This window comes from Aedes albopictus, chromosome 2 (genome assembly GCF_035046485.1).
Source record: "Aedes albopictus strain Foshan chromosome 2, AalbF5, whole genome shotgun sequence".
In the NCBI taxonomy this organism is placed as follows: Eukaryota; Metazoa; Arthropoda; class Insecta; order Diptera; family Culicidae; genus Aedes; species Aedes albopictus.
Genome location: NC_085137.1, coordinates 156681537 through 156705608, shown reverse-complemented (window position 1 = coordinate 156705608; position 24072 = coordinate 156681537). Strand labels below are relative to the sequence as shown.

The 24072-nt window shown below is 39.2% G+C and overlaps 1 protein-coding gene across 3 annotated transcripts; it reads right to left on the bottom strand.

The window, feature by feature from the left end:
• Positions 1-10166: 10166 nt before the first annotated feature.
• On the bottom strand, positions 10167-17664 carry LOC134287771 (uncharacterized). 3 transcript variants are annotated; one of them, XM_062850632.1, is made up of 3 exons: positions 17028-17664; positions 12851-13016; positions 10167-11964 (listed from the first exon to the last, which is right to left on the bottom strand). In XM_062850632.1, the coding sequence occupies exons 2-3, from the start codon at positions 12989-12991 to the stop codon at positions 10375-10377; spliced, it is 1731 nt and encodes a 576-aa protein (XP_062706616.1). In that variant the 5' UTR covers positions 12992-13016; positions 17028-17664; the 3' UTR covers positions 10167-10374. The 3 variants fall into 3 exon arrangements, with proteins under 3 accessions (XP_062706616.1, XP_062706617.1, XP_062706615.1); XM_062850633.1 differs by having other exon boundaries at positions 17426-17664; XM_062850631.1 differs by lacking the exon at positions 17028-17664 and having other exon boundaries at positions 12851-16830.
• Positions 17665-24072: the final 6408 nt, after the last annotated feature.

Genomic DNA, 24072 nt, shown 5'->3' with positions numbered 1-24072 from the left:
CTCCGTGTGGCGGTGGAAAAACTTCAAATGGATTATGATGCAGCGCATCATTCACGGTGATTTGGCAGCTCATACTACTGACGGGGCGGGATGCTAGTAATTGGACATTTGGTAGCAGTTTTCTGAGTGTGGGCATTGAGAAGCACTTTGAGTTTGATTATTTGGGTTCAGGCTTCATTGAATTGATTTTTTTAACCGTTAACGAGATTTTTAGCTCTAGGCTAGTGCCTCTCGGCACCCACGCTTTACTTCCCTTCAGAAGGAAGAACTCACATATTGCAAGTTTGGCGGGAGTGGGACTCGATCCCAGGTCCTCGGCGTGATAGTAAAGTGTTCTAACCATCACACCATGTCTGCTTCACTTCATTGAATTGAGTAGCTATCACAAAAAATAATAGGGGTACATACTCACTAAACAGATTAAATTGCTGCGTATGCCATGATTTTCTGCTTATTTGAAATGTTTCTTGATTTTGCAAATGAAATAATCAAAGATTGATTTAGTGATCGCGACGTTTAATCAGTTTACGCTGTTAAGTGAATCCCCCTAATATTACTTTACCAGTTCAATAACTTCTGCCATAATCAAGCTTACCGTAAAGTCTTCTAGAATACTGAATATTACAGGACAGTTCTACAATTTCTACACCATTTATAAATTCGTTCTCGATGAAAAGAATAATTAGAAGAGTTATTCGTTTCGTAGTTCTTTGAATAACTACACCGCGGTAGACAAGAGGCCATGAAGACAGAGAAAACAGAGAAGACAGAGAAGACAGAGAAGACAGAGAAGACAGAGAAGACAGAGAAGACAGAGAAGACAGAGAAGACAGAGAAGACAGAGAAGACAGAGAAGACAGAGAAGACAGAGAAGACAGAGAAGACAGAGAAGACAGAGAAGACAGAGAAGACAGAGAAGACAGAGAAGACAGAGAAGACAGAGAAGACAGAGAAGACAGAGAAGACAGAGAAGACAGAGAAGACAGAGAAGACAGAGAAGACAGAGAAGACAGAGAAGACAGAGAAGACAGAGAAGACAGAGAAGACAGAGAAGACAGAGAAGACAGAGAAGACAGAGAAGACAGAGAAGACAGAGAAGACAGAGAAGACAGAGAAGACAGAGAAGACAGAGAAGACAGAGAAGACAGAGAAGACAGAGAAGACAGAGAAGACAGAGAAGACAGAGAAGACAGAGAAGACAGAGAAGACAGAGAAGACAGAGAAGACAGAGAAGACAGAGAAGACAGAGAAGACAGAGAAGACAGAGAAGACAGAGAAGACAGAGAAGACAGAGAAGACAGAGAAGACAGAGAAGACAGAGAAGACAGAGAAGACAGAGAAGACAGAGAAGACAGAGAAGACAGAGAAGACAGAGAAGACAGAGAAGACAGAGAAGACAGAGAAGACAGAGAAGACAGAGAAGACAGAGAAGACAGAGAAGACAGAGAAGACAGAGAAGACAGAGCAGACAGAGAAGACAGAGAAGACAGAGAAGACAGAGAAGACAGAGAAGACAGAGAAGACAGAGAAGACAGAGAAGACAGAGAAGACAGAGAAGACAGAGAAGACAGAGAAGACAGAGAAGACAGAGAAGACAGAGAAGACAGAGAAGACAGAGAAGACAGAGAAGACAGAGAAGACAGAGAAGACAGAGAAGACAGAGAAGACAGAGAAGACAGAGAAGACAGAGAAGACAGAGAAGACAGAGAAGACAGAGAAGACAGAGAAGACAGAGAAGACAGAGAAGACAGAGAAGACAGAGAAGACAGAGAAGACAGAGAAGACAGAGAAGACAGAGAAGACAGAGAAGACAGAGAAGACAGAGAAGACAGAGAAGACAGAGAAGACAGAGAAGACAGAGAAGACAGAGAAGACAGAGAAGACAGAGAAGACAGAGAAGACAGAGAAGACAGAGAAGACAGAGAAGACAGAGAAGACAGAGAAGACAGAGAAGACAGAGAAGACAGAGAAGACAGAGAAGACAGAGAAGACAGAGAAGACAGAGAAGACAGAGAAGACAGAGAAGACAGAGAAGACAGAGAAGACAGAGAAGACAGAGAAGACAGAGCTTTGCTTTATGTTTGAATGTTAAATCTTGCTTTGTGGATGTCATCTTACTATTTCTCCAATCAAAAATCTATTCGTAATCCTCATCTTCAAGTCTATCATCATTACACGATCAACAAATCTCGAATGGTATGTTCTATCCAGCTACCTTCTGAGAAGGGGTGAGGAACCCTTTAAATTGCAGACGCTGCTCGTTAAGAGATAAGCAAATAGTACCGCATCTAAATCGACAAACATTCATCGAAAAGTTCGTCGTGAAAAGTTTTCCAGCATCCACGAGATCTAGAGCGAGGGTGGGTGCTAGATTTCCGATTTATCTCCGCAACCAGCGCAATTACTCCGTAATGCATACTGGCGTGGTACTCGCGATGGTTGCTGCTTGCCTTCGAGGACAAACAGTGATAGAATCGCCGAACGTGAGTTCATTTCAGCGTGCGACGACTTTCTTGATTTTCGTTTATGACAGCTCCGAAGCTTCGAGCTGCTGGTAATGCAGCATATGCAGTCAGAAGTTGCACCCACCACATGCAGCTGGAGTCCTTTTTCGAAAGAGAGACTCAAACACACTTCCCGGGTAAATCGTTAAATCGTTTCGCGATTTAGCTCCCATTACGTGCGTTCTGTTTCTTACCAGCCAGAGTCAGCCAAAACGTGTAGATTAAAACTTTTGTTCTATCTGTTCTGAAAGCGATGGCAAAGGCGTGCAAACAAACACCACCCACCCACACGTATGAATGGAGCGAGTTCTCGTTCCAAATCCCGCCATGGTCGGTGGTGGCGCGGCATCGCAGACCAAAATCTAGCAGTAATTATCTCCATACTCTCCTCCGGTGAAGAGCAAGGACCAGCTCTAAATCCTCACGAAACGCCTTTTGTTTCTGCACATTTCTATCTTGGTGATGTGCAGGGCTGGCTTGCTGTATTTTACAGGAACAAAACTTGAATAAATAAATTGAAATGGAAAAATTGCGAGGAAAAAACCCACGTTGTTTTGGTGGGATTTGAACCTTCGATTTACCAATTCGTTATACATGGTGCGTGAACCAACTACACCACAGAACAGGTTACGATGCTGTTAGACCCGTCTACTTATCAAAGTGAATCACTAATATTCCTTCCTTGCCAACACTAGCGGAATTAGGATCCTGATATGGAAGGGGGGGGGGGGTAGAGTCAGTGATAATTTGGCGTGTTCAGTATTAGAGTCTTTTTACGACAACATACATATTAAAGAATTCGATTTATAATTTGGCGGCACCTTTTTGGTTAAAGCTATGTTCATTTAGAATCCGGATTCCAGAATGACAAAATCACGTATATCTTAGGGATGGAATAACAAACATAGAAGGTGAAGCCCTCTAAACAAAGGTTATTTATTGTACTTTCATGGAAAAATATCATTGAAATTAAATATTTATTTTTATTTTTCACACATTTTCTCACTTTTTCAGTGTTGACCTCTCTAAAAATCTGCACAACGCACAGTGGGAAAAATCGACCCAAAAAACGGATCTTTTAACGCCGCTGGTTTCGGTACGTGAAGCTGACCATTTCTGACGTAAAAAAATACGAGAAATCGATTGGTGCTAAATTCATTCACCGCACGGCACGGGAAGTGGTCCATTTCGCCCCATTTTGCCCTTTTTTCATACAAGAAGAGAGTCAAAATGTACTTTCAAACAACAAGCACGACTGTAGATCGTTGAAAATAGCTGAAGATATAATTAGAGGTTCATAGCAATCATAAAAATACAATAAAGATCATTTCAAATGCTTATTTTGCCCCATATGCCCCAACAACTGCTGGAAATTCACACTTTTACCTAATTATGAAGGGATTTTTAATGCTACTGATTTGAAGTTGCTTTTTGGCATAAACAAAAAGCACTAAATCTATTATCTCCAGAATCATTTTGGGAAGTTGTCTAATTTGCCCCATTTTGCCCTATTTTCATAGAAAAAGGAGATTTAAATTGTATTTATAAGAAACAGATACTGCTAAGGAACGTTAACATTAGTTTTAGGTGCAATTGACAGCTAATAGTAATTATGCGCGTATATGAAAGATCTTTTCCCTATTTTACCCTACATGCCCCAAAACCTGCTGATAATAACATATTTTGTATGGTTTTGCAATGCCACGGATTGCAAAACATAAATGAGATTTTTGATGTATACGAATGCGGTTTATCGATTAATACTAGAATCATTCTCGGAAAGGTAAAAACAACTGCTCATTTTACCCCAATTTGCCCTGCTTTTTATGTAATGAGTTATAAGCTAATAAATAAATTAATTAAATTAATAAACTAATTTCCCTTATTTCCATTGGTGCTGAAACCGATGTAATCGAAAATACCGTCATATATACGACTTTTTCTATAATTTTAGCTTGTCATGGGGAATTAGGGTACAATAAGTATTTTATAAAATGTGCCAAATATAAACAAAACTGATTAAATGGGCCGTCTTAAAGTACCAGTATGTATATATTAAAGATGCTACATTTAATCAATTCTGAGCATATTTGCCACATATTAAGATTAAGATTATTGCTTATTATGCCCTCAGTTCCCCACCAAAAGCAAGAATTGGAAAAATAGTCATATATTATAACCACAGACAAACAGACGTAACACTCTGATGATTCCCATCGTACATCAATTTAACGGTCTATTTAAAAATTTGATAGTTGGCCAACTGACCATCCGTGGCGCTCGCATCGTTTTTGCTCGAGTTTGACGTTTGCCCACTACCGCCATCTAGTTGATGGTCGGCCAAACTCAGTCCTTTTAGCATTGGGTGAACATGTTGCCGTGACTATGATGTGAATCGAAAAATGTTCGAAGTGTTACACGTTACGTCTGTTTGTCTGTGTTATAACTGTCCTTTTGATTACATTGGTTTCAGTACCAGAAGTCGATTAATTCGGACATAAGCAAACACGAGAAATCAATTTATTCATGAGACGACAAAAAATCTGGGCGAATTTGGGTAAAATGGACACCTGTTTGTACCATCCCGTGATTCTAAAGCTAATCGATAAACCGTATGTGTACGTATCAAAAATGACTTCATGTTGCAACCATGATGTGGAGTGATGTTACAAAACCATACAAAAAACGTTATCATCTAGCAGTTTTTGAGGCATGTAGGGTAAAATAGGGAAAAGATCTTTCATATACGAGTATGATTACCGTTAACTGTCCATTCGCACCAAAAACTAATTTTAACGTTCCTTAGCAGTATCTGTTTCTTATAAATACGTTTTAAATCTCCTTTTTCTATGAAAATAGGGCAAAATGGGGCAAATTGGACAACTCCCGAAGATGATTCTGGTGATAATAGGTTAAGCGCTTTTTGTTGATACCAAAAAAAAGCAACTTCAAATCAGTAACATTAAAAATCCCTTCATAATTTGGTAAGAGTGTGAATTTCCAGCAGTTGTGGGGGCATAGGGGGGCAAAATAAGCATTTGAAAGGATCTTTATTGTATTTTTATGATTGCTATGAATCTCTGATTATACCTGCAGCTATTTTCAACGATCTACAGTCGTGCTTGTTGTTTGAAAGTACATTTTGACTCTCTTCTTGTATGAAAAAAGGGCAAAATGGGGCAAAATGGACCACTTCCCGTGCCGTGCGGTGAATGAATTTAGCACCAATCGATTTCTCGTATTTTTTTACGTCAAAAATGGTCAACTTCACGTACCGAAACCAGCGGCGTTAAAAGATCCGTTTTTTTGGTCGATTTTTCCCACTGTGCAACGGTGGTAAATTTTAGCAACAACCCCTTCCGCACGTTTGTTCAACAATCAAGTCATCTATGCAGTGTCCTGAGTGCCTTGACTAGTCTGACTAGGATTCCGAAGATAAATAAATTGCCAAACTTTTTTTTTATTGCGAAATAAGGGGCTATTCAGTGAATTGGGAAAACGCGAAATTTGAGTGTTTTTTTTCGTTGATAAACACTACCCATCTGTGACGATACCACTGAACGTCTCCGGATGTCATGGCAGCTCATCAAAATAGGTAAAACCTCTACATATCCCTTGTGTGCGTTTTTGAAAAGCAGCACGCGATTCTTGAGGCTGTCATCCTTGTATGAATTGGTTCTCATCATCTTGTTGCGAAAAAACCATGCCCAGAGTTCGAACTTCTTGCCAAATCTCCAAATTCAAAGCAGATTTATCAATGAACCCAAGCTTTTTTCTTCCGAGGACACTTCCTTATGCCATGGTTAACAACATCTGTGCACATAACACATAATGGTTTTGACGATATTAACATTTTTCGTGACTGTCGTACCTGACCACGCTAAATTTTCAACGTGTTTGTGCTAGATTTTTTCCTCCTCTTGTCTTCAATCTGAAATAACTTTTCACTCGTTGCAAGAAAATCGATGAAATTTTCACCATTTAAAGAGGATTAGTGTATGGTCAGAGTGCTGCAAAAGAATGATGATTATGTTCATTGAGAGAGCCACTACAAAATGTGACATGATTCCGGATTCTAAGTGAACATAGCTTTATTATAGTTGGCTATTTTTTTAAACTCAAACGTCCCCATAAATTTAAGATGTTACCTAAGCCTTTCTCAAAATGTACACCTCAGAAAATCGAGCAAAAACTCCTCCAGAGATTCTTACATTATCACTTCCTGTGATACTTGCAACAATTTCTCCACTGATTCCTGCAAAAGTTTTGTATAGATTAAGTTGTTTTGGTAGTATTTATTCATCCTTATATTTCCCCAGGAACTCCTCCAGCATTTCATCCAAGGACCTCTGAGAACTTTTCCACGGATTCAAAGAAAAAATCACCAGAAACATTTCCCAGGAATTTCTACAGCAGTTCCGTTAGAAATTTTTTGCAATTTCTCATCGTAATAGGCTGTTTTACCTAACGCAAATCTGACAGGAAAAGGCCTACTTTCCCACACCAAATTAACAGTGCTGTAATGGTTCATTACAGCACTGATTTGCGTTGCGTAATGAACCATTACAGCACTGTTTTCAGTTTTGGTCAACTTCTTGATACTTTCTGGACGCAGTTTTGAAAAATTGTGACAACTGCACAGTATAACCTGTTATGTTCAGATTTTCTTAAACATGGCTATGAACATCGGTGTGCAGTTTGATGAAAAAGTTTTGTTAAAAACTATCCTCAAGGGTAATTTATGAAATTGCAAAAAACGTTGTACGCAACTCGGTGCAGAACTTGATTTTTCCAGCACTCTGCGTAATTATCCAACTCGGCAAGCCTCGTTGGATAAATGTACGCCTCGTGCTGTAAAAATCGTCATTCTGCACCTTGTTGCGTAAACTACTATTTCAAAAGATTTTCCATATTCCCTAGGGATTTTTTAGGAAAATCCTCCAAGTACTCCATGTATTCTCCAAGTACTTGTTGGGAGGAGTTCGGGGCAGCATATCGAAAACTGTTCTTGGAGTACTGTTCGACACACTCAAAACTAAAAATATATTTAATTCAAATTGCGATGTAATCATATAATCCAGGGCATAATACATAATTCATTGCCATTACTTACAAACTCAGTTTTCCAATCAACAATCCTGCCTGCGAACCATCCAATCTCCCTACAATTAATACCGGTAAGTATCAACTCGCTCACTATCGTTAATCGAGGATTCAGAGCTTGCTTCTCCAGCAACAATTCTAGGCTATTTTACGCAATAATTTCAATCCACTTCAATAAACTTTGCTATCAACATTCGTAAGGGCCCATATAGCCGAGGCGGTAAACGCACGGGTATTCAGCATGACCATGCTGAGGGTGACGGGTTCGATTCCCGGTCGGTCCAGGATCTTTTCGTAAAGGAAATTTCCTTGACTTCCTTGGGCATAGAGTATCTTCGTGCCTGCCACACGATATACACATGCAAAATGGTCATTGGCAGAGGAAGCTCTCAGTTAATAACTGTGGAAGTGCTCATAGAACACTAATCTGAGAAGCAGGCTTTGTCCCAGTGAGGACGTTACGCCAAGAAGAAGAAGAAGAAGAACATTCAAGAGTAGCTATATACATCTAACATGTCAGCGCCCTAGGTTTAGACAGTCATCGGCACTGCTTGTCATCGCAAACTGGGAAGGCCACGTTCACGCAACGAACCCTTCCTATCCCGGCGTAACAGTACTTGAAGGGTATCTTTAGAAACTGTTCTGGAGTTTCTCAACTTTTTTTTTCTTGGAGTTTCACCAAGCGTTTCCCCAAATGTTTTCCTAGAATTTCTCCAGGTATTCCAGGTTTCCTGTGATTCTGTAACTAGCTGCCTGCCAACTTCTTACCCGTACAAGCTAGCAGCAGCAAGAAACTCCTCGAGCTGGGTCTCAGAGTCGGCTTACTACTGGGTGATCAAGGGGACGCGGATAAAGTATGGAAACACTGAATTTTCATGTTCTTTAAACATTTATTTGCCCTATAGGGGACTGCACACGGCGGTTGCTATGATAATTTTTTCTAAGTCTTTGACGTTTCGTGGCCTTGTTGTTTACGATTTGGACTTAGAGAAATTTTGTCGATTTTCATGAAGTCGGTTCAGTAAGTTGCTCGCATGCGTGGAAAAGTTTTCAATACTCGATTGCGTATTTTCGTTATTATGAGAACTAACGTAATTGGTGACAAAACAGTGATGTTACAGGAGACCAACTCCCGTCGTTCCTGGTCCAAGAGGTTCCTAAACAAAAATCAGGTGAAACAGGTTCCCAAATAAACGTGAAACAGGTTCCCAAATAAACGTGAGACCAGCATCGACGACTGCCAGAGTCAGATTGCCGCCATAAACACTCTTCGTTTTCTTGATCAACCGTAAGTGCAACCAGAGAAGATTATGCTAGATTATGCCTAGGTGCCTACCAAGGTGAAGCTCAGGACCTGGTTACTGCCGGACAGGAAGTTGGTGTTACTGCAGAACCGATAAACATCATGTGTGTCAAGAAGTTTTTTGAAGATAATAGTTAAGACCCAGCATACTTACTAATAAATCTACTCAGCATATTAAATTACGTCCATTTGAATAAAAATCACCGCGAAACATCGTTCCTCGGAGGTACCCTGCAGGAGTTTCTTCTGGTATTTCTCCAAGTAGCTCTTGTAGTGCTCCGTCTAATATTTTTCAATGAGTTAAGAAGTTCCTCCTAAATTCCTCCTTCTTAAGATACCTCATTTTAAGAATCCTCGAGAAGTTTTTGTAAAATTCCTTCAGGTGTTCCTTCTAAAGTTCCCCCAGAAGGTTATTCATGGGTTATTTAAAGAGTAGATTCAAAGTCTCCTACAGGGTTTCCTTTTGAGATTTCACCAGTAGTTTCTTCAGACACCCCACCAAGATTTTTTTCGGGATTGCTCCAGTACTTCCTTCCGGAATTCCTTCAGGTGGTGACGAATCCATCCCTCGAAATTTGAAGAGCACAAATCTGAAATACCAAATGACGAATTGCACTGAAAAGTTGGTGGTGACCAATCGATCAACTTCTCAGCGCGTTTGCGGTATGATATTTAATTCTTTGTGCTTTAAAAAAATCAAGGTATGGCTTCGTTCTACAATTACCTTCAGGTATTTCAACCGGGATTTAATCCGAGATGCGCCAAGGAATTCCTTCCGGGATTATTCCGGGAATTCCTCGCTAGGAGTACTTTCAGGGATTTCTCCAGGAATACATACTAAAATTCGTACAGGAATTCCTCCAGTGAGTAGTTCAGAAGTTCCTTCAAAGATGGATCTAGGTGTTCGCTCTGGGATTCCTCCTTTTGAGAATTCCCCCATCTAAGATTCCTCCAGGAGTTCTTTCTTGCAACCCTTCTAGAGTTTCTCCTAAGTTTAACCAGGAACCTGTTTTGGGTTTCCTCCAGTGATCGCCTCTAGGATTCTCAAAAAAAAAAAAAATATATATATATATATATATATATATATATATATATATATATATATATATATATATATATATATATATATATATATATATATATATATATATATATATATATATATATATATATATATATATATATATATATATATATATATATAAGTTAGACGCTGGACTTCGGAGTCGGTGTTTTTAAAAAAAGGAAAAGAATAGTTGAACCGCACTGGTTGACTACTGAGTAAAGACTAATTGCCGTTTTATTATTTTAAGCTTACAAAAGCCTGGCTAGGAAGAGGAATGGTTCCCTGGCTAATTTACCTTATGCGTAATTGGATCGCGTCGTCCGGTGGCGCGATGCTGACATGCTGGTTTCGGTGAAGTTGAAGACAGGTGTGGATTCCGTGGAAACTGCTGATCTTGCTCATCGTCCGTTGTGTGGCTCGTTCAAAGTTGCTAGCGATGTTGCTAACTGTTGTTGTTGTTGTTGGATGTCCTCTAGTTGGCTAAGTATGGCTTCTTCGGAGTTGGGGCAAACTGATGCGATAACTTCTCCCCCCCTAAGTGAGGAACGTCCCGGTCCGTTTCCACCGTATCTGATTATGATTAAGATGATGATAATCACTGCTGCAATTCCGGTAAAAGAAAATCCTCCAAACAGGCTCCAAAACTTAAAGTTGAGATTATTTTGTTCTAGGTATACATGCTCGAGGTGTCGTCGGTTTTGTATTGTGTCGTGATGAATTTTTCCTAAATCGATTTCTTCCTGTAGCTTCCAGTCCGGTTTGAGATTATAGAATGCGTTATACATGATATTGGGCTCGCCGATATATTCCTCGTTTCTAAATGTTTCGTTGATGAGTTGTATTGTGCAGTTCTCAAAATGGATGATCACATTTCCTTCTAGGCTTCGGTTATCTGGTCCACAGGTTGATTCTAATGTTTGATTCCTTATATTGGATATCAAAATGGTGTTGTCAGAAATTAGTTTGATTATTGTTTGATTATTGAATACAACGTTGCATTTAGGCTTCACTCCGGTTATTAACGGTTTGATACATTCGTCCTCGAGATCCTTTAAGAATGAAGATTTTTGAACGAAGTCTTCCGGTTTTTGTGTGACAAAAATACGGTCACCACTTTTGACTATGAATTCTGGGAATTGGTTGATTGATTGATTACTATTGATGATTGGGTATATTCTGATGATTTCCGCGGTGTTCTCCTCTAACAGTGGTACATGCATAAAATATAATAATGTTCCATGACTCGTTGCGAATTTTGGCGTAACGTATTGTAGTGCTTCATCCGGTAAGTGAATGTTAATTCCTTGGTCTTGAAGAAGTTCTCTTATCGTTGTAATTTCTCGAATAGATAGGATTTTGTTTGAAGTAATAGACATTTTTGAGAGCAGAATTGCGTCTTGAATGTCCTCGAGCAGCTGGTTGAGAATATCTACGTTTACGATTGATGTAATTGTTTCGATGTCGTCCATTAGCAAGTCGTTTAGGTTGGCCTGATTGGTTACTTCCTGTATAGCATGAGTAAGTTGCTGAATCCGAGTGTTGAGATTTTGATTAACTATCATCTGTTGGTTGTTTTGGTCAATCAAGTCGTTCATCGTAGTATTGATGGCTTGGAGATCAGATGCGTCGGGGGTTCCCGCGATCCATTTCCACACAGTTCCAACGGCATTCCACCTCCTTGATCGGTGGTGTGGTTGAGGTTTCAGTTGATATATGTTGCTGTATAATTTCTTCGCTTTATACTTTAGAATATTTGTTAGTGGATTAGTAATTTGGGCACTATTATGGTAAGATGATTTAATCAGGATCTCCGCTGTTTCTTCTATAGAAGACAGATTTATCGGGTGGATTATTTTAATTGTTCCAGTTTGAATTTTACAATGTCTTTCCTTTACAAGCAATAAAGGTTCGTCGTGCAGGTTTCTAATGGTTAGTTTTTGTGCTTGAGTAAGGGTGATCGTCAATATCAATAAGGGGATTATTCCGGTCTGTAAATTAACAAATATAGCAGGGTGTTAGTAGGTTAGAGAGATATTTGAGACTATATGGTTAATTATGTAAAGGGGTTCCTCTTCCGTTTCAATTTGGTTTTATGCAATTTAATATCTCTGTGATCCACGTAAGTTTTCCTTCTATTACGTTTGATTACAACTTTTTTGTACCTGGCTTTTCTTTTATTTTTGATACCTTGAATTTTATTGTAAACTCGTTCGTTTCTAATGAAATTTGGATCACCTTCTCTGTGTTTGTTTCTGTTTTCTAATGTTTGTTGTTGGTTTTTTTGTAGTTTTTCTATAATTTCGTCGAAGATTCTATTGCGGTTTTCTAGTATGGTTTCTAAGTTTAAGGGTCTCTCTTCTCCTTCTTTTATGCCATAGAAAACTTCAATCGGTTTTAATTTAGTAACGCTATGAATCGTAGAGTTGTACAAAGTAGTCGCGATGCGATATATTTCTTTATTAGAGAGATCGTCATATTTGTTTTTAATGCAAATGAATATTTCGTTAAGGGTAGAGTGGAATCGTTCTACCGTTCCATTGACCTCGCTATGGTTCGATGGGGTGTAGTACAACTGCACTCTTAACCTTTGGAGAAGTCCTCGGACTTCAATTGACTTGAACGCAGCTTCGTTGCCCCATACTATCATGGAAGGAGTTCCATATGTTGAAATTAATTTAACGAGGCCGCGTTTTACGTCTGGTATAGACCTGGATTTTATGGGTATTAACATTGCAAATTTTGAAAGTTTATCTACTGCCGAAAGGAATATGTTAGGGCTTGATATAAAGATATCAATATGGACTATATCGAGAGGTTTCCTTGGTAAAGGGGTTTCGGCAAATTTGAGTTTGTATGGTTTTCTTTCGTACTTACTTTCAAGGCACGTCTCACAGAGGTTGATGAAGCGTTGTACCTTGTCCTTGATTTTTGGGAAGTAAAACTTCGTCTTAATGACTTCGTAGTTCTCCACTGCTCCTCTATGGGCACGCTGGTGTGTGTCCTCAATGATGTCATTTTGTTCTTCTTCTATGGTGACGTCCTGTAAAATTGACTGTGTTAATTTTATTTTGAAACTCTTAGCACGTGAGAAGTGATTCTTGTAGGTCACTTGCATGATGTTCAACCATTCCTCCGGGCAAAGAATACAGTTTACTCTTGTAGGGTGCATGTATTCGCGGAAGATTTTTACTGCAATAGGGACTCCGAAGAAAGCACGCGTCATTGTCCGCCTGAAAATTCCTGGAAATATCTCTTCGTATTTTTCCTCATTCTTTTCTCCCTTTTCAATAAGAATTTGGTTTTTGAAAAAGTTCAGCGGTGTTTCGACCATACGGATTAAGTCCTCATTATCTGATTCGGCTGAATGTACCGTCTCTGAATCCGATGAGGATGATGATGATGATGATGATTCACTTTCATTCATGTTAATTTCGTGTGAGATCCTAGACAATCCGTCGGCTACCACATTCTGTTTGCCGGGACGGTATTGTATCTCATAATCATACTCTTCCAAACGTAGCTTCATTCTTATAAGTCTATCGTTTTGCGTTTTAGAATTCAGCGTAAACGTTAAAGGCTTATGGTCGGTGTACAGTGTAAATTTCCGACCATACAAATAGGGCCTAAAATATTTGCAAGCCCAGTCGATGGCGAGGAGTTCCTTTTCGATTGCCGAATATTTCTCCTCGGTCTTCGTCAGGGTGCGTGAAGCGAAGGCGATAGGTTTGTCTTGGCCTATAGGACCTTGCGACAGAACCGCGCCCAGCGCGTAATTCGAAGCGTCTGTAGTTAGTACAAAACGTTTCGAAAAATCTGGGTATTGCAGCACGTGGCTGCTAGTCAAAATGTTTCTGCAGCGGTTAAAAGAGGAGATGAACTCGCGAGTGTGTTCGATCTTTTCCCCTTTTCTCAACTGTTGAGTCATAGGCTTTGCGATCTTTGCGAAATCTTTTACAAATTTCCTATAATATCCTATAACTCCTAAAAAGGCTCTTAGATCCTTTTCGTTTGTTGGTAACGGCCACTCTTGGATAGCTCTGATCTTCTCAGGGTTTGGTTTTACGCCTTCCGGAGTAACCACATGACCTAAGAAAGCTACCTCTTTCTGTAGGAAATCGCATTTATCAACCTGAATTTTCAGATTATATTTGCGAAGCGTTTCCAGTATTTTAGAGAGATTTATAAGATGTTCTTGTAAACTGGTAGAAAAGATGATAATATCATCCATGTATACCAGGCATCGAATTCCAATATGTTCCCTGAGGATGTTGTCCATCACTCGTTGGAACGTGGCGGGTGCATTTTTTAAGCCAAATGGCATTCGCACAAATTCATAATGTCCGCCTTCGACACTAAAAGCTGTCTTAAAAATATCTTTTTTGTCGACTTCGATCTGGTGAAACCCAGAGGCCAAATCGATCGTTGAAAAGTACTGACATCTTCCTAATTTATCCAGGATGTCAGTGATGTTTGGGATCGGGTATCGATCGTCGACAGTTTTGTCGTTTAACTTCCGATAATCGATGACTAATCGCCACTTCTTTTGGCCTGAAGAATCTAATTTCTTCGGGACTATCCATATCGGTGAAGACCAGGGGCTATTCGAAGGACGAATAATGCCCTGACTTAACATTTTTCCTATTTGATTTTGAACTTCGGCTTTATGAAAAAAAGGGTATCTATACGATTTTGTATATACGGGTAAATCATCTTTCGTGTTAATTTGATGTCGTATAGCGTTAGTGAAAGTTAGTGGTACAGTATCATCTGTATGGAAAACGTCTTGAAATTCGTCGAGAACCTTGAAAAGTTTCGACTTCTCTTCGCCATTTAAATGTTCATGTCGTATCTTATAAGGTGGAGATCTAGTTTTACAATTTCGAAAGTATCCTAATTCTCCCTTTTCTGCATCTACAGATCTTGTTTCAAAATTATTGACCTCAACTTGCAACATGTCAAAAATGCTGACGTCTTTTACGGTTTCGGAATAATTGTGAACTAAAATTTTAGCTTCATTATTTAAGCTTTTGTATATCCCAGAAAGAATTTTTAATTCGGGCAGTATTTCAATTTCATGATCAATTAAAAAATCTCCATTAGCCACAGAAGTCGTTATTGTTAAAGGTTTTGTTTCGTTGGCATTTATTTGGGTAATTTCAGGATATTTCTTTTGTAACGGGATTGAAACATCTCCGATTTTCAAAATATCTCCCGCCGTATCTAAGACAGAATTTAAAGATCGTAGTGTTTCATAACCTATTAGACCATGGAAGTAATTATGAAAGTTAAATAAGTAGAACTTTTGCGCGGGTAATGATTTATCGAAGTTTGCAAATGGGTTGAAGAGTGTATATTGGTTCATTTGATATTTTCCGCTTATGTTCCTAACTGTTTTTGTGGGGCATAGTTTTATTATCTGAGGTGGAACTAATGCAGGTGAAATATAATTTTTGTTTGCTCCCGTGTCGATTAGGAAACGGAGCGTACCGAATTTTGTGTTAGTGATTTCTAAGAACGGCAGACAGTTGTTGGTCATTCGATCGGGGTTGGGCCCTCCAGTATATGAAAATTTAGCTGATCCGATGGGAGTTCTTCATTATTATAATCTACTGAGTGATCTGTGTCGAGCACTGCATCTGCATAGTCAATATTGGATTCACTTGTAGAAACGTATGCCATTCCGTGATATGGAAAATTTTGGTTTGAATATTGGGGTTGTTCTGTAGTTTCCGGGATGCTTTCACTTTCTTCATGTATGTTGATATTCTGTGTGGGTCTATTATTGTTTCTAGACTGATTTGATGAGGCTTCTTGTTTTATTGCTAGTACGGGATTCGAATTTTGAAGAGGTGGTCTGTATTGTTGTGGGAACACTGGTCTAGCTTGTGGATAATTTTGTTGTTGGAAAACTGGTCTTGTTTGTTGATAATAGAGACCAGGTTTATAAGCGGGCTGAACGAAAGGTCTGGTGTTTGGATTTTGTGCTCGTGGTTGCATAGGATAATTCCCTTGCGCATAGAACGGTCTTTGCTGTACAGCTGGTACATTAAACACGTTTCGCTTTGTTTGTAAAACATCATTAGTTTGTTTTAAATTTCTCTCTCGCCTTCTCCTCATAGCTGCTTCCTGCTCGGAGGCAACTTGATATGCGGCTTGGAGAGACTGCGGTCTCGTGGATCTTGTTAGATCTGACACCGTGTCGTGGAGTCCGTCCACAAAAGCGTTGATCATGAGGGTCTCATATGTCCCCATGATCGCTTTGGCTTCATTAGCAGAATTACTGCTTAGCGAAATTTTTGCATTGATCTCTGCCAACAGAGATCTACAAACATAATGAAATTCAGCCACACTACTCGAACCTTGTTTCAGGTTAGTGAGTTTCGACACCAATGATGATAAGTCAGACTTATCGCCAAAATAGTCGGTTAAAGTGTTTTTAATGGAATTCCAATCTAGGGGAGTATGTCCCGCAGAGAGGACATCATTGGCTTTGTCAATGATTTTGTCGCGAATTATGCCTACCCAAATAGGCAAAATTTGTGGAATTTCGTTTTGCGGAACGAATTTTTTGGACTCGTTCAGCTTTTGTTCGACGGATTCTATCCAACGAGGTAATTTTCGTGGGCTTCCGTCAAATTCGGGAATCATTCTTATTAAATCAGGTATTCTAGGGGGATTATTCATTGAAGCTTGTAGTGGAACCTGGGCGATATCGCTCTGTTGGTTCGCATGTATTATTGTTGTTTCTTCGGCTCTTCTTTCCTGTGCCTCCTCAAGAACCGCAATCTGTAGTCTTTGTTCTTCTAAACGAGCTCTTAAATCGTCGACCAATCGTTCTAGGTGGTCGGTCATTTTCCTTGTACGCACAATGATGAGGTTATTAAAATGTAACTCGATTATCAGGTTGTAAATCACTTATTCACTTCACTAAAATTAATATTCTGTTTAAATCGACTGCGCCTTTTCGTGTAAATATTTTCTAATTCTTTCACTTTCACTGAGTTACTTAATTGCTTTTCACTTCTTCTTACACTATTAGAATAGGACTTACCGCAATTTCTGGTATTCCTCCAGCGATGCAGTAGTTGTCGTAGAAGATGACGGTTGGGGGCGGGTCTCTTTGCGCCGCCGTCACTGGTGCTCCAGCTGCTGGAAATGTCACGAGTCTCTAATATCCCTTTAGAGATGTGTCCCTTCCGATGACGATCTGCCTTCGTTTCTTCAGGTTCACGGGCACTTCACTTTACTAAGCACGCACAACGGGACCAAAGATGATCCTACCGACCTAAGCCAGTTAGACGCTGGACTTCGGAGTCGGTGTTTTTAAAAAAAGGAAAAGAATAGTTGAACCGCACTGGTTGACTACTGAGTAAAGACTAATTGCCGTTTTATTATTTTAAGCTTACAAAAGCCTGGCTAGGAAGAGGAATGGTTCCCTGGCTAATTTACCTTATGCGTAATTGGATCGCGTCGTCCGGTGGCGCGATGCTGACATGCTGGTTTCGGTGAAGTTGAAGACAGGTGTGGATTCCGTGGAAACTGCTGATCTTGCTCATCGTCCGTTGTGTGGCTCGTTCAAAGTTGCTAGCGATGTTGCTAACTGTTGTTGTTGTTGTTGGATGTCCTCTAGTTGGCTAAGTATGGCTTCTTCGGAGTTGGGGCAAACTGATGCGATAACTTATATATATATATATTAGAGCTGTTCACTTTGAAACTTTTTTTCTCCGATTCTCCGTGACACATCAAATTATCAATCCACATGTAAAACCAAGTCTTCAGTCCAAAATTGAGCCAAATTGATGAAGATTTAAAGGTGTATCAAATCGATTTTGAGTTTTTTTGGCCGTTTTCTCAGAAATTTACTCAGAAATTCACAAAATTGCTCCGAAAAGATGCCGGAGATACCGTTAAGATATAGTTAGAACAATACTCTACAACTTTGCCGAAGACACTACGGTGTTTAAATTGCGTATTTCGAAGTTATTCAACAATTTTAGTTAAAAAATCACGAAAAAGCACGATATTTTTACGATTTTACATATAAAAGTCATGTAATTTTACATTGTTTTACGTGACTAAATTATTTAGCAATTACTCCTTTGTGTAACGAACATTTCGTCCATACATCGTTTTTGTGTAGGAATTCGTTTTCATTGACTAATTATCAAAAGTTTGTCACGTTGATACTAAAAATCGCACAGAGTTACCAGCACGAATTAAAACAAAGTTACCCATGATTAAGACGTCATGCCATCGTATTGTAATGTCTTTTGATTCAAGTATCAGAAATGGTGCAGATGGTAAGGCTTGAGCTTGCGGATCAGAAGGTCCCAGGTTCAAGCCTCAAATACATGATCAACTTTTTTTTCTTTCTTTGTACAGTTAGGATGATGAATCTACCATGACTCACACGCAATCTCCCAAAGAATAATGATCGGGACCTGCCAATTAAACCCATTCGAGGACTAGCTAGATATTTAGTTTATACTTGTTGACAATAAATCGTGTTGACGATATCAGCTGGGCGAAATATTGAGCATCTGTTTGATAATGATCAATTTAGCTAAACCAATTCAATACGATGATGGAACTGCTTCTGGATGCAACATTTTACAGACAACTGTGGGTGGAGCTTACTTGTTATCTATCTACCCACAAATCAGCACAACTACACGATGAAGGGAAACTTCATTCTTACTATGCACTCTACGGTTCCGAAACAATGCTATGATGCCAAATTGCAATGAGATGCAGTGCGTAGTTTCATCAACTTATAGCAGGAAAGAGACGAACCAGCCCCAGGCTGAAAGTCTCCATAATAAAGACAAAAAAAAACTTATAGCAGGATCTAGACGCAAAAAAATGCTATTCCAGGACTCGAACCTTGAATCTTCGAATCCACAATCTCATGCTCAACCAACTGCACCAAATTTAAACTGTTGCAGATGAGACAAAGAAATGTAATGACGTTTAAATCATGGGTAACTTTGTTTTATTTTATGCTGGCAACTCTGTACAATTTTTAGTATCAACGTGACAAACTTTTGATAATTAGTCAATGAAAACGAATTTCTACACTAAAATGATGTATGGCCGAAATGTTCGTAACACATAGGAGCAATAGCTCATAAAATTAGTCACCTAAAACAATGTAAAATTACATGACTTTTACATGAAAAATCGTAAAAATATTGTATTTTTTGGTGATTTTTTAACGAAAATTGTTGAATAACTTTGAAATACGCAATTTAAACACCGTAGTGTCTTTGGCAAAGTTGTAGAGTATTGTTCTAACTATATTTTAACGGTATTTTCGGTACCTTTTTGGTGCAATTTTCTGGATATTGAACTACATTTTCGTGAAAATGCTCGAAAAAACACAATATCGATTTGATACACCTCTAAAACTTTATCAATTTGGCTCAATTTTGGACTGAAGCCTTGTTTTTGCATGTGGATTGATAATTTGATGTGACACGGGTAGGTCAAAAAAAGTGAACAGGTCTAATATATATATATATATATACAGCATTACTCCAGTACTTCATTGTAGGATTCCTCGGGGAGTTCCTTCAGATTCCTCCAGGAGTATATTCAGGATTTGTTTATTTGGGTTGTTCCTTATGAAATCCCTGTAGAAATTCTATGTATCAGGGGTTCTTTTACGAGTTGTTCCTCCTATTCCTTTTGCAATGCCATCAGATTTTTTTTCTTGGAAGGAACAATTGGAGAAAACTCAGAAGGAACTTCTGTGAGAAATCCATACAAAACTGTTGGAAGTATGCCTAAAGAAGTTGTTGGAAGAATTCCTCAAGAAAGTTCTTAAAAACTTTGTAAGAATCTCAGTCGTCGATGCTGGTCTCACGTTTATTTGATTTTTTTGGGAACCTGTTTCACCTGATTTTTGTTTAGGAACCTCTTGGACCAGGAACGACGGGAGTTGGTCTCCTGTAACATCACTGTTTTGTCACCAATTACGTTAGTTCTCATAATAACGAAAATACGCAATCGAATATTGAAAACTTTTCCACGCATGCGAGCAACTTACTGAACCGACTTCATGAAAATCGACAAAATTTCTCTAAGTCCAAATCGTAAACAACAAGGCCACGAAACGTCAAAGACTCAGAAAAAATTATCATAGCAACCGCCGTGTGCAGTCCCCTATAGGGCACTGCACTGTTTAGATTTTGTATGGGATTTTGACGTTTCGTGGCCTTGTTGTTTACAAAATTTCTGTAAGAGTAAAAGAGAAGAAGATAATTTCATGCACTGCCCTATAGTGCACTGCACTGTTTTGATTTTGTATGCGATTTTGACGTTTCGTGGCCTTGTTGTTTACAAAATTTCTGTAAGAGTGAAAGAAAAGGAGATAATTTCATGCACTGCCCTATTCTGTGGCGTGTGGGTGTGTGGTTCCCATTTTTGTGTGGTGTGTACAAGAGAGGGGATCGATCACTGTACTCACTGTTGTACTCCTCCGGCGCTGGCCCACACGGTTACGCACGATTGCGATAGCCCTACCGTGGGGCCGGAATCTCGCCGCGGGGCGGCTCGGGGATGTCTATTGGTCCGGAATGGCATCAGAATCGGTCCAGCGGGCTTTGCTGGAATCGTTGGTGGTGCTAGGCGTCTTCTCTCATTGGCGATATCGGCACGGCCCAGGACGATACCGGAGAGACCGTGCCGAGAGAGGACCCTCCTTGACAATTAGGGCCCGAGGCCCGAGGGAATTGTCCAAATGCGGACGAAAGGTCGTCTTTGGCTGTTAGACCCGGAAGCCATTTTGACTTCCGAGTCGACCCGTGTGAGGCCGTATTTTATAATACGGGAAGAGGTCCTGAAGAAAATATTATTATTCCGTCAGGGTGGTCGGGTATTTCTAGTGTATACCAAATTACCTGAACGGGAGTAGGCCGTTGCTCCAATTCCCGCCATCGGAAAAGAAGGGGGGGGGGGGGGTATAGCAACACTACGCGGCACTACTTTTATCCGATCGTAAGGATCGGTGTTACTCACACGGACGCCTATATTGTTCTGCCTCAAAACTTCTCAATTTGGAAGATGGCAGCGCCCATGGAACAGAATGCACAGCCATGACACACATAAACACGAAAATCACGATGGCCATGTTCAATCCCTTCAGTAATACCATGTTACAATATTGGTAGCGGAGTAACCCTCTCAGTCGTGTATTCCTACTGTGTTATTACTATACAAAAAAACATGAAATTTCCGCCAACATTCGGCTCATACAGAAATAAAAACCTAAAGATGTAACCGACAGGTTACAATTCCTTGAAAAATACAATCAGAATTTTTAATAAGAATTGGACTAATGGTTTCTTTGAAAATTTCTCGATGATTTTTTTTAAATTTCTACATGAATTCCTTCTGAAATTTTTCCAGGATTTCTTCAGATTTATCTCTAGGGACTCGTTTAGTATTTTAAAGTTTTCTTGACAATTTCAGCAAGGGGTTTTCTTCAGAAGTGTTCCACGGTTTTTTTTTTCTTCATAAAATTCTGCTACAATCCTGCGCAAGTTACTCCAAAAGTTCCTCTATAAATTCCTTGAGAAAATCCTCCAGGGATTTCTGCAGAATATCCCCCACAATATCTGAAGATAACTGAAATATCTTCTAGAATACCTTCAGAGATCTTTCCAGAGATTTTTCTAGATATAATCCTACAAGAAATTGTAAAGAAATGGTTGCCAAAATGGCATGTTTTAAGAAATATTTGGAGGATCACCTAGAACAATTCCATGGGAAGCCCGTAGAGAAATTCCGAAAAGAATTTCTTGAGAAAATGTAAGTAGAATTTCATTGGAAATCCCTAAGCATAATTCCTGAGAGTTTTCTTCCAGAAATTTCTAAAAGAAAATATGTAGTCTTTAAGAACAAAGAACGTCAGAGTCCCTATACATGAATATCTTCAGTTCAGTTCTGTGAAGTTAAGTGTCATTAGAACAGAACCGAATAATGTCTGAATAATTGTATTTATTTAGTTAAATTTTCAGGAACTTTGTGTGGTGTGTCCAGTGAAATTGTCTGACGATGAAAGCAAATTTTTCTGGAATCGTTTTTGACATTCTAATTGAACAGAAATTTAGTTAGGATGGGCAATTGCTTCCCTTTGCCCCGGCCTATCTCCGCCAATGCTTGTCAAACAAAATGGACAGTGTCGCCTGTCACACGATAAACACATGCAAGATGGTCATTGGCAGATGATGCTCTCAATTAATAACCGTAGAACAGAGTTTAAAATTTTCATTTTCAATGATTGAAATTCAACATGAATTTTGAAAATTCTCAACTGAAGGATCAAAATAAAATTCATTTTGGTGAATGATTTTTTTCACTTATTCATTCATTTTTCTGTCACTGACAATTTTCACTGAGAAATAAAACTGGACCGTAACTCCCGATTATACTTCCAATTACCTCCAAACTTGTGTATAGTAGATAATTATAGTATTAATTATGTTCTCTATTTGTCCATTAAGTCGGATTGTGCGTCTGTTAACAGAAATTGGACATTTTACGACGTGCGAAAAAACATTCGTGACAGAGAATTGAATGAAAAAAGAGAGGCATTCAGCTGACAATGAATGTGGCCAAACACGAATGAATAAATGAGAATGTCAATCTTCACTTTCAATCTTCGAATTTTTTACTCTCTCAGAAGTGCTCATAGAACACTACCCAAGCAACCAAAAGTTCGGATAAAATAGCATGTATGAGCTTAATCAGCTATTCGAAGGAAGATGAATAGCATTCTATTCAGCTCACTTTTTAAGTAATTAACCGAACTTGGGTTCACGTGTCGCTGAAAGGAACGCTATTCAGCTTAAAGATAAGCTACGAAAAAATGAAAAAAAAAGTGCGCTCAAAAGTAATTTATTATTAAGACACATTAGTACATATGGAATCCAAATTGACTAATCTAATACCTTGAAATAAGTTATGATGTTTTTTACTAACTGAAATTTGAACTCGAGTTCTCCTCATAGAAAGCCGGCGCCTAACCACTACTCTATGTATGTGTTGTTAGGCACTGTGGGATTTTACTCAATGTGCTGATATCATTTAGTAGAGCTCAATCAGGTTCGCGTGTGAACTTTTTTCTGAAAGAAGTTTTCCTGGAACTTCTTGTGAACTTATATAGTTTGACATTTTCAGTTTGTTTTGGTTCGTAATTTAAACAAGTGCAAAGCAAAAAATTATTGCCAGTGGCAATAATTCAGAAAAATTTATAAGTTTTCAGTAACTATGATTGCGTCGATTACCGGCGCGTTGGTGCGAATAGTAAGACGGGGTTGAAAACATGGAAGACTTTTATCCGCAGCCGAAAAAAAAAACTCCGGTGGAATTCTGTTCTAGGTATCAGTTGTCCGCTGCGGAATATGTCCAAATGTACTATATATGAGCTTTAGAGGCACGCAAAAGTTCAACATGAGTTCGGTTAATATTTGATTGAACTCTGCTCTAAAGTTCAACGTATAAGTTATTACTTAACCTGTTTTCGACTTTATGGTCGTTTTGAAGAGAAGTCAAACGCTTCGCAAAGTACTACCAAGTTCATAAACAATACATGAGTAACTTTTCGGTGAATCAAGTTCGACTATGCCAGAATTGAACCAAATTTAAACTTCTGATTCCACGCTTCAAGTGAAATCCGAACTTTTGGTTGCTTGGGTAAGCTGGGATGTAGGCTTTGCCCCAGTGGGAACGTCCCGCCAAGAAGGAGAAGAAGAAGAAGAAAAGAAGGAGGAGAAGAAGAAGAAGAAGTAGAAGATGGTATGCTTATTCCAGTACTTTGCCTCAGTTTTAAGACAAGACACAGGACAAGACCGACCCTGGCATCCGCCGACGAAGCAAGAGTACACATTCTCCGCTCCTCCATTGCAATTGGGATCGTTCACTCGCGTTTAACACGTTTCACTGACTTTATCTGCCGGAATGTGTATTGAATCGGATTTTCTTAATTATCTCCTTTGCTTGCGAGCTTTGGCTAACTGTTGTTGGGCTGCTCGATGGAAACCACCCCACCCCTGATCTTTTGGAAAGGGCATTATCAATGCACTAAGGGCCAG

Bases quoted from the DNA above. Each gene is read 5' to 3' on its own strand.
- LOC134287771 (XM_062850632.1), bottom strand. From the start codon at position 12,991: ATGACATCATTGAGGACACACACCAGCGTGCCCATAGAGGAGCAGTGG. The intron at 11,965-12,850 runs GTAAGTACGAAA...GTTAATTTACAG, and splicing joins CTGTGAGACGTGCCTTGAAA to ACCGGAATAATCCCCTTATT.